At 52.9% G+C, this 10964-nt stretch overlaps 1 protein-coding gene across 1 annotated transcript; it reads right to left on the reverse strand.

The window, feature by feature from the left end:
* Positions 1-607: 607 nt before the first annotated feature.
* CDK18 (cyclin dependent kinase 18) lies at positions 608-10135 on the reverse strand. The gene is made up of 15 exons (XM_007953418.1): positions 10006-10135; positions 9673-9812; positions 8341-8466; positions 7366-7422; positions 5695-5809; positions 5377-5471; positions 5089-5151; positions 4283-4406; positions 4013-4133; positions 3162-3259; positions 2823-2928; positions 2652-2694; positions 1869-1959; positions 1320-1397; positions 608-642 (listed from the first exon to the last, which is right to left on the reverse strand). Exons 1-15 carry the CDS (start codon positions 10133-10135, stop codon positions 608-610), a joined length of 1422 nt encoding a protein of 473 aa, XP_007951609.1.
* Positions 10136-10964: the final 829 nt, after the last annotated feature.

Raw genomic sequence — 10964 nt, forward strand, 5'->3', positions numbered from 1 at the left:
GAGCAGGCCCCACTGGGTTCAGCTGGGCGTCTGTCACCATTCCAGTGCCACCCAACCTTGGTTCAAGCCTGAGGGTATATGGGGGCCTCTGATGAGTTGGGGGAGCAGGGTAGGGATGGTAAGAAGAGGTATGGGGCTATCATTTCCTCTGGTGCTCTAGGGACACCAGCCCCTTAGGGGAGGGGTAGGATTTGGCACACACATTGGCACCCAGGATTCTGGGACCCCAGAGGAGGTGTCATGTCAGAGAAGAAGGTGATAAAGGGTGGAGGGCACAGTTGTGCCTGATACCCGCAATCTGTCTGCATGGGTCCCACACTGGTGCCCAAGCACTTCAGGGTGGGAAAGGGTCCAAGGCCACCCCTGCCCCTCACCTCCTACCAGGGAAGCAAATAATGCCCAGCCCTAGGATGGGTGATGGAGGGACTGGTGCCCAGATGAAGACCACAGGGAGGCATGTGGGAATCAGGGAAAGGAACACCCGTGGCCAGCAGGGCTGCCACACTGCCTTCTGGGCAGCCATTAGCCCTCAGAGGTGGTGCAGACGCCATCCTGCTGCTGTGGTCGGTGTGACCTCTCATCCCTCAGCGTTAACAGGGCTCTTGGCTCAGAAGATGCTCTGCCGCCGGTTCTTCCCTCGTCCTGGGGAGCAGAGGGGGAAAGGTAGGGCTTCAGGGGGTGTCACCCAGAGCAGCTACTCTGAGAGTGGGCAAGGGCCTGTGCTCCAGAACTGGCCAGTCCTGGGCTCGAATCCCATTTCTGCTACTTATTTGCTACTTAGTTGTGACTCAACCTTTCAGAGCTTCAGTTTCATGACTGTGAAATGGAAAGCATTGATTGTACCAACTTCAAAGGATGTTTTAAGGATTCAGAGAGAGAACGCATAGAAGGCATTTTGTCACCTCGGAGGCAATCAGGGTTTTAAAGACAAAGTTTAGTTCTCCCAGGATGGAGCTGTTTAGGGAACTCAGAGTTTGCAAAGAATATGTACCTTTGTCAGGGCCACTGTCAGATGCAGTGTTCTGTTGGGGATGGGGGAAGTTTGGGGAGGTGGTGAGGACAGGGAGGCAGGAGGAGGTGGCCTGGCCGGGAGACAGAGAACACAGCTCTTTTGCAGCCCATGGGTCCTGGAGGGAGGCCATGGTGGGGAGCCCTGCTAATGCCCATCACAGGAGGGGCTGCTGGGTCCCAATTCTGGGGTCCTTCTGCTCCTCAAGAGGGAGTCTGCACAGGGGATCAGGCCCTGCAGGACCCCAGGAGAAGTTTCCTCCTGGCCTCCTTTACTCAGAGGTGGGGGTGGGGGAGGCACATGGCCCTACCTGGGTGATGGAAGGCCAGGCTCCGGTAGCCCGGGTCCTTCTGGAGCTGGATCTCCTTCAGGGAGAAGATGGAGGCAGCTGGGGTAAGGGAGAGGAGAAAGGCAGGGGGAAAGTCGAGGGTGGGAACCCTGCTGCTACCACACCCACCAAGGGCATGGAGCTAGGGGCACCCCCGGGCTGGGGCCCTCTTCAGTTAGGACTGGCCCAGGGGACCTTAGCGTGCCCCCAGGCCAACATCTCAGATCCCTATTTACAAATGACTACCACTGAAGGAAAGGAGTTCTGGTGGCATACTGGATAAGGCATTTGGTTACTAACCAGGAGGTCAGCAGTTCAAACCCACTAGCTGCCCGTAGAAGGAAGATGGGTCAATTTACTTCTGTAAAGATTTATAGCCTTGGAAACCCAATGGGGGTTGCTATGAGTCAGAAGTGACTCAATGGCAGTGAGTTTGGTTCAGTTCAGTTACCACTGGGGGTAACCCAAGGCTGCTCAGCAGGACCCAAGGTCTGCCCACAGCAGCTGCACCCTTTCCTTAATTCCACTTACTGTCTTCCAGCTGGTGCACACGCTCACCCAGAGACCGGAAGTAGGGGTGGTTCAAGGCTGCCTCTGCTGACACACGCCTCCTGGATTCGTACTGAAAGGCATAGGATAGGCTACTGGGCCCTGGCTGGAGGGCCATGGGGACCTTTCTAGGCAGCACTACTCTATGCTAAGTTAGATCAGCATGATGGAGCGGAAGGCTGAGTTCCACCTGAGAAACCTTTGGGGTCAGCTGTCAGCCCCCCTTCCTCTAATCCAGCCCCAAGCAGTCTTAGGGCCCAGGCTCCCAGGCTTCCAGCTACCAGAAGAACCAGAAATGGGACTTAGGGAGAGTGACCTGCTCTTGGGATGAAAATAGACATGCTAAAGCAACCATAATCATGACATTAATGTTAGGGATATTTATACTTAATACCAGCAACTACTCTTCGCTGTGTGCTTACTTCAAGACAGGCACCATTCCCAGTGAGTTCCATAAACTTAACTTATCCTCACAACCATCTCATAAAGCATGTGTTATTAATTCTATTTTACTGTTGAGGAAACTGAGGAACAGGAAAGTTATGGAACTAGCCCAAAGCCACACAGCTAGTGAACAGGTTAAAGTTCAGAGTGAGTTCAAGTCTTTGCAGGAAGATAAGCATTCCTCTCAGGCCTTGGTGGTGAAGAGTATAGTGGGGATGTTTCAATGACTATGAAAGCCATGAAGTGGGGTGTAACATGGGGTCTTAGAGTTTCAGGTCTCCTTGGCTGCCAGTCCCTGGGCCTCACTGGGCAGATACTCACCAGGAGGAGGCTGGTGAGGAGGTTGATGCCATCAGTGTCCAACCTGCAAGAGGAAGGAGCTGACACAGGCCTTGCTTGTGTGGGGGTGAGAAGCCTGAAAGTGTGGCCCCCTCCTGGAGGGAAAGCCAGGACCAGAAGCACGAGGGGTGGTGTGGGAAGCAGGGGCTCTACCTGGGAGCATGGCTGATGAGTGGCTGGGGGAGGTACCGGGGGAAGTTGTAGGTTCGGAACTCTGAGAAGGACATCACACCTGGCCACGTCTCTTCTGTAGGAGTCCCTGGGGGGAGGAGAGGGCGTGGGAGGGCATAGGTGAGGAGACAGAGACAGGCCAACTCGGCAGGGGTGCAACGTAGGAGGTGGAAGCAGAGAACAGGCACGGCCACAGGGGTCTCTCTCTGTCCCATTGAGTAGGCCTGAGCCATTTGCTCTTCACAGACCTTTCCTGTGAGAGGGCTGGACAGAGCTCTGGCACCCCCTGGTGGTGAGAGGAAGGCACTACAGGAGACTGACCAAGTAGGCGGAAGATGAGGTGCAGTTCCTCCTTGACTGTGGAGCCGGGGAAAAGGGGCCTTCCGGTGGCCATCTCATAGTGAATACAGCCCACGCCCCTGCAGGGAACAATGAGCAGGGGTGGTGTCAGGCTAGGCCTCCTCCCACATCCTCCTAGAGCTGAACCACCAGGGTACAAGGAGGCCCAGTCACAGTGGGGTGATGGCTGTGGGATGGGTGGTCCACAGCATAAGGCTCCCAGCATAGTCCAGCCCCCACCATAGCCTCTACATGGGGGCTTCCCTGGGCCCCAGGGAGTTGGACCTTTCCCCTTGGACTCTGTGAGGTGTGAGTCTGCATTTCCAACGCCCCCGTGACAGATCTTTAAGCAGTACTGTCTCAGTTTCCATTCATATTAAGCCCCTGGCAGAGATACATAAACCTACTGTCCTAGGGAACCTCTGGGTACAGGACATGTGGCCCTTCACTGGAAACTGTGTGTTTTAGCTTTAAAACTGGGCTGATTTTTCATCCTACACCAAATTGCATGTGCGTGTTAATTTTAACATAACAATGCATCCCTTCCAAAACTTTCAGTAGGACTTATACTTGGGGAAGATTCATCACATTTACTGTGGGGTCCCCTGGACCCACATGCCCCTAAGAAGCACACTTTTGGAGTGTATGCTTAGCATCAGGAAACCCTAATCTCTCACTGTTAATTTTTTAATATCCAGTTCAACAGGATACTACATTGTTTTCAGTCAAAGAGCTTAGGTAGTTCTTCCCAGAGGCCCTTGGGGCAGCAAATGGGAGTCTGGAGGTGTGGACAGGACCCCACGCCTCCCCTCGCGCATGTGGCGCCCACTCACCACATATCAATGGGGGTAGAGTACTCCGTGGAGCCCAGCAGCACATCGGGAGGCCTGTACCACAGGGTCACCACCTCATTGGAGTAGGTCTTTGTGGGCACTGACTTGGCCCGGGCCAGTCCTGGGGGCAGATGGGTCACTGAGCCTCCACCTGCAGGTACTGCTGGGTCGACTTCTAAGCCCAACCCCATTGCACCCACACTCTGAGGAGACTGTTCATCTGATTGAGTCAGACCCCTTCCCTAGCCCTGATGGGCTCCTGGCCCTCACCAAAGTCTGCCAGCTTCAGCTCCCCCCTCTCATTGATAAGCAGGTTCTGGGGTTTCAGGTCCCGGTGTAGGATCTTACGGCAGTGACAATAGGCAAGGCCCCGAAGCAGCTGGAACATGAAAATCTAGGAGGGGAAGGAAGAGGTGAGCGATGAACGGTGGGAATATGTTTCCTCTTGGAGACCCTGAGCTGCTGTCCTGTGGCCAGGACTGAGGGTGGGGGAGAGAAGTCAGCACCAGTCCTGGACAAGCTACTTGGTTCTCCTGACCACCCTACAGCCCATCTTGGGCCCTAGTCACACCAGAAATCCCATCCAGAGGGGTGGGTACCAGGTATCAGGAGGAGGACAGAGAGCTCTGTGGCCAGGGAGCTGTGGGGAAAGGCACGGCTGGTCAGGAGCCTGCCTGTGTGGAGATCTTATATGATCAACTCTTTAAAAACATGGAAGAGGTCATCCATTCCCTGGAAACCTCCTTTCATTCTGGTAGGTAGCTCATGACTCCATTTGACAGATGGAGAAATGGACAGATGGGGAAAATGATGCTCAGAAACAGATGAGAGGTTTTACACCAGCAGCTCATGGCTGGCAGAGGACATATGTCTGCGTAGGTAAGGTGCTCAGCCCAGTTCCCGGTACTCACTGAAGGCCAGAGTCCTTTCCCTCCCACCTACAATGAAAGCTCTGAGCAACCACAGCAGCTGGGGTCCTGGTGGCAGGAGTGGGATCCCATGGGGGCTTCAGGACAAGTGGTTGAAGATGCGTGGAGGCCCCGAAGGTGGGAGTCCCTGCCACCAGAGGTCCTCACCTTGACATTGTGCATGCTCATGAGGTTCCCACAGTGGTCCAGGTACTGCTTCAGGTCACTGTCCTGGAACATAGAGCCTGTCCTGACCCCTGGCCAGAAGTCCAGACTCCAGGTAAGAAGGAAGCCCAAGCCCAACAGTGAGACAAGCAATGGAAGGGGCTTGGTGACAGGCCTTTAGCTCTGAGCTCTCCTCAAGCTTGAGCCTTTCTGCACCCCTGCATGAGGGCATCTGAGAGCCTGATTCTAGAACCAACAAAGGGGCAGGCCACCAGCCCCAGCCCAACTCACCAGGTACTCAAACACCAGGGTAAGGGACCGCTCTGTGTGGATGAGGTCGTGTAGGGTCACGATGTTGGCATGCTTAAGGTTCTTCAGCAGAGACACTGGGGGGAGACAGGCCCACCTGGGTCCCTGGGGCCCCATGTGCCCCCATACCCTCTCTTCCTGGAATTGACCCCAAGAGTTCCTACTCCATAAATGATCCTCCACTCTCAGGCTAACCCCCTGCCCCCCCACCCTATCTCAGGCACTGACCCCTCCTCCCCAGTGCCCTGGGGCAGAGTGCTCCCAGAAGCCCCTGAGATGCAGCACCCTAGGATGCTGTACCCTCTCGGATGGCAGTGCAGGGTGCCCCCTCCTCATGCTCCAGCCGTATCTCCTTCAGGGCCACCAGGTTCTCCGTCAGTTTGCTGCGCCCTTTGAAGACTGTGGCGTAAGTGCCCTGGGAACAAGGACCTCATCAGCCCCAGGCCCGGTTCAGGTCCCAGTCTCTTCTGTCCAATGCCTTCTCCCCTCTGTGCCTTTGCTTAGGCTGCAGCCTCAGCCTGAGTGTCCTTCCCCCTTCTCCTCCCTTTACTCAAATTCTCTTTTTACTCCAAAGCCCCCTTCCTCTGGGAAGCCATTCCTAACTCCTGTCCAGTCAGAATGACCTGCTTCTTCCTCTATTTCCCATGGTGCTGGAGACCCCTCTGTTGTGATACCGATTTTGTTCTCCTTATATTAAGCTGAGGCTTACATAGAGGTCTTCTCTGTGGATTCCTTGAGGGACAGGGCTGTGTCTTCCTTCTCTCTGTAAACCTGTGCCCACCTATCGTCTCTAACACAAAGCCTAACACAGTGAGAACAGTACCAGGCAATAGGGAGACATTTACTATGTACCACCACACTTGTCTGGACAATGAATAAGGAAGATCGAAGAAGAACTGATGCCTTTGAATTGTAGTGTCAGCAAAGAATATTGAAAATACCACAGACTGCCAAAAGAACTAAAAAATCTGTTCCGGAAGAAGAGAAGCCAGAATGATCCTTGGACCTGAGAATGGACAGACTCCGTCTCATCCACTTTGATCATATTGTCAGAAGGGACCAGTCCCTGGAGAAGGGTATCATGCTTAGTAAAGTAGAGGGTCAGCGAAAAAGGGGATGACCCTCAACAAGATGGATTGACCTAGTGGGTGCAACAATGGGCTCAGGTATAGCAAAGATTGTGAGGATGGAGCACAACCATGCAGTGTTTCATTCTATTGTATACAGGGTCGCTATGAGTCAGAGTCTACTCAATGGCACCTAACAACAACACTTGTCTAAGTGCTACAGATAAGCTCATTAACCAGTTGTCATCAAGTCGACTCCAACTCATGGCAACCCCATGTATGTCAGAGTAGAACTGTGCTTCCTAGGGTTTCTAACGGCTGATTTTTCATAAGTAGATCACCAAGACCTACTCTGATCATGTTGTCAGAAGGGACCAATCCCTGGAGGATATCATGCTATCACCAAGTATCTCTGGGTAGACTCAAACCTCCAAACTTTCAGTGAGCAGTCAAGTGCATTAACTGTTTGCCCCACCCAGGGACTGCAATAAACTTATTACATCAACGTATTTAATGCTCACAACCCCATAGGGTAGAACAATTATCATCTCTTTTTGACAGAGGAAGAAAACGAGGTACAGAGAGAGGTCACATAACTTGCTCAAGGCCACAGATGGAACTAGTAAATATTGGAGTTGGGATCTGAACTTTGACAAGAAGTACTTAAAGGAAAAGAGACTAGATTCCGCCAGAGCCCATGGACCACTCAACCCTCAGGCCCTCCTTCAGAACCGGGATCACCTCAACACCTGTCAGAGGTGGGCTAACTGCAGGGCCAAGATTATACCCCTCTGTGTACACGCAGGGACAATGAGAGGGGAGAACAGGCAGGGCTGGGAGAATCCCTGTCCCTCCTCCTAACATCCTGCCTGGCTGCCAAAGAAGACCAAGCCCAGCCTCTTACCTCCCCCAGTTTGTCCAGTTTCACATACGTTTCCAGTTTCCCGAAGCCGATGTCTGACTGAGAGGGAAAGACAGAAGGTCCTGTGAGTGTGAAGCCCCTACCCAGCAGCCCTACATACACTACCACATTCCCCACTGCCAACCTGCAGCCTCTGGGAAGGAGAGGAATGAGACCACTGTGTGGAGAGGGAACAACTGAGACCAGCAGGGCTGAGGAAAGATTAAAACCTGTCTCAGCACCTGTTCCCTTTATCTCTGTGATAAAGGAAGGAGCCCTTGGGAATGTGATGTAAGCCCCTCCCAGCCCTGAGCTTCCTCCTCCATCTGAGGAGCTGTGGCTCCTGGGATGGTGGCACATCATGGTCATAGATGACAAGCTTCAGAAGGCACGTACTGTGTCCTCTTCTCCACTGTTTCTTGCATCTGGCTCTGAATCTACCTCCTGACAGTCTCTCTCATCAGCAAACTTCCTCCAGCTCAGTGGTAATGGTAACCAGCTCTTAACAATACAGATCCCTGGGCCCTGTTACCCAGACATTCTGATTCTGTAGGTAATTAGACTGAGACCCAGAAGTCTTTGTTTGTAAGATACTCCCAGGCAAATGTAATAGGCAGCCAGGATTGGGAAGCACGTGCCAGCCGGTTTTCTTATCCTGGTGGGCTCGGAGGGGCCTTGGAGTGTAGTTCCAGCCCCAGTGGGACCCTTCTGTTGTTATGTGCCCTTGAGTCAGACCCGACTCATAGCACTATGGCCAGCAGGTGGCACCAGAGGCCCAGGAACCTACCTGGAAACAGCTTCAGGTGGCAACCACCTCCCCTCTTTACTACTTCCCTTCCTGTTAACCCTTTAACTGCTGGAGAGCTAGAGAATTCTTGTGGCCAGGTTGAGGCTGGGACAGATGACGCCAGGACTGATGCATCCATGCTGGGGAGAGGGTATACCACCCTGGTGGCCCTGGTCTGTAGTGAGACTCACCAGGGAAGCACGGCGGGACATGCGGCTGAGTGGCTTGGGCAGGTCTGGGTTCTCCAGCTGTAGCTTCTGCAGGAACTCCTGGGGCAGACGGATGTCCATGGGCAGAGAGAGCCTCTTGCTGATGTCCTGCAGGGACCAGGACGGGGAGATGAGGACACCAGTGCTTACTCCAGGGCAGAGAAGGCTGTAGGGCTCTCGTTTCTCACCCTGGACCAGGCTTGCCCTGCAGAGCAGCCACATAGGGCCACACCATAAGCTATGACCTCAGGCTCACAACTGCTCCCAAGATGTGCTCAGAGCCATGTAAATGAACACCCAAGGGCTGCTGTGTGACCTTGGGGAGGTTCCTTACCCTCTCTGGGCCTCAGCAGCCCCATCTATAAAACGAGGGTCCTATAGACACTGTAGGAGCTCTGGTAGCATAGTGCCTAAGGCACTTGACTGCTAACCAGAAGTCTGGCAGTTCAAAGCCACCAGCCACTCCTTGGAAGGAAGGTTGGGCAATCCTACTTCCGTAGTGATACTGCCTCGGAAACCCAAGGAGGGGTTGCTATGAGTCGGGGCTGACTCGACGGCAAATAACAACAACAACATAGACACTGTGGGAGCTCTGGTGGCATAGTGCCTACGGCATTTGACCACTAACCAGAAGGCTGGTGGTTCAAACCCACCAGCCACTCTTCAGAAGGAAGACTGGGCAATCTACTTCCATCTTGGAAACCCAAGGAGGGGTCGCTATGAGTCGGATGCGACTCAATGGCAGTCAGTTTGGTTTTTGATTTATAGACACTGAGACTCTGTAAGCACATTTTTCATATAAATGAGCATATACATAGATACAGGTAGTTGGGTGGTAAAAGTGGTTAAGTATTTGGCTACTAACTGAAAGACTGGGGGTTTGAATCTACCCACAGATACCTCAGAAGAAAGGCTTGGCAATATACTTTTAAAAGAACACAGTCACTGAAAACCCTGTGGAGCACAGTTCTTCTGATGCATGGGGTCACCATGAATTACAAGCTACTCAATGGCAATTTTTTTAAAAAATGTATATGCATAATAATAATACCTATTAAATTCCTACGTGCCTAGAATGTTCTAACCACTTGACGTATATTGACTCATTTAATCCTCCCAGTGACTGTTTTAAAGAAGAAGAAACTAGGGTAGGCAGAGTATAAGTAACTTGCTCAAAGTCACACAGATAATCAATGGGAGAACTGGGATTTGAACCCATGAAGTCTGGTTCCAAGGCAAATATTCTCCTGCGCACACATCTGGGGATATGCACTGCCCTGCCACATGCACACAGCAGCGCCCAGAGCCCCTCACCTCCACAGAGAAGCGGCGCTGGTTCTGCCGCCGGTACCGCATGCCAGGAGACAGTGGCCTGGGGTCCTCCCCACTGTCTGTGGGGGAGAAGGTGCTGGACTCTGGCTGGGGATCTCTGCCAAGAGGACTGAGCTGCAGGTCTGAGAGGGAGAAGCATCAGCTCCCCTCCCTGCCCCTGAGGGAGAGAAGGGAAGTCCACTCCCCCATTCCATCCTCTCTCAAGGGCTAAGTGCCAAAGGTGCCCCTGACAACAGTGAGTGATGGGAAAGAGGGGCTTTGGGGGAACATGAGGGATGGGAAAGCCAGCTGGCATGGGGTCTCCAGTCCCCTCACCCTCATTCCGCTGGTTGTGGAGCTGACTGAACTGCTCTGTGAATTCTGTCAAGGATTCCTCGATGGTCTCAGTGCGGGGTACTGACAGGGAGAAACGGCGTTTAAAGTTCTTCATCTTGTTCATGGTCATCAGGGCCCAGGTCCTGAGACAGGAGAAGTGAGAACAGGTGAGAAGAATGAGGCAATGTAGTCCAGGTCCATACCAAACGTGGATTGAGGGTCTTGACCCTCATCACGCTGGGAACTCTAAGAGGTCTGAGACTCTGTCACAGTGCATTCTGGGAGCCAGGGCTGTGACATCAAATCTAGGGCTCCCTGAGGGTAGTGACCTAACCCTCTCCCTCCCTCTCAATCTATCCTACAGAAATTCCTTCCTCTGGGGAGATATTCATAATACACACAAACTAGGACAGCAAATGGTGGGTATAAAGTGCAAACAGGATCACGGAGGCCACCTCTCACCTTTATTACCTCCCTTCACATTAACCCTTTAGCTGCTGGAGATCTAGAGAATTCTGGAGAAAGGGCTGGGGTGTCAGGGATTGCACAAGAGTTCGTAGTCCTCAGGCCAGCAGCTCTACCAACGTGTGTATAAGAGCTTCAGTAGATTAGCAGCCAGGAATCCTTAATGGTGCCCATAGCTGAATATTCACCTGCCTGGCCCACACCCTTAGGGCAAGATCTCTGGTCAAACTCCATTTCACCCTGACACTGATACCAGAAGGTTCCTCTCTAGCTTGTCCTGGGTCCCCAGGAGAAAGGGAAAAAGAGGAAATGGATAAGAAGGGGAAGTGTGGAACTGAGCTGGCCCAGCCCATCTTCTCTCTGGCTGAAATATGGTAGGTCAGAAGCGGTTGAAGGTCTCAGGGGAAACACAGAAGCTTGCCAGAAACAGAGAGGGCCCCAGGGAAGGGGATGCATGAGTTCTCCCTTTCCAGAACTTTTGAGTGGGCCTGCAT

This window comes from Orycteropus afer, unplaced genomic scaffold (genome assembly GCF_000298275.1).
Source record: "Orycteropus afer afer isolate SDZICR_OR568_19922 unplaced genomic scaffold, OryAfe1.0 scaffold00013, whole genome shotgun sequence".
Classification (NCBI taxonomy): Eukaryota; Metazoa; Chordata; class Mammalia; order Tubulidentata; family Orycteropodidae; genus Orycteropus; species Orycteropus afer.

Excerpts from the sequence above, each read along its gene's own strand:
- CDK18 (XM_007953418.1), bottom strand. The coding sequence starts at position 10,135 with ATGACCATGAACAAGATGAAGAACTTTAAACGCCGTTTCTCCCTGTCA. Across the intron at positions 5,810-7,365 it reads AACTGGACAAACTGGGGGAG|GGCACTTACGCCACAGTCTT; the intron begins GTAAGAGGCTGG and ends CCTTGTTCCCAG. Across the intron at positions 4,407-5,088 it reads TGAGCATGCACAATGTCAAG|ATTTTCATGTTCCAGCTGCT; the intron begins GTGAGGACCTCT and ends TTCCCCTCCTAG.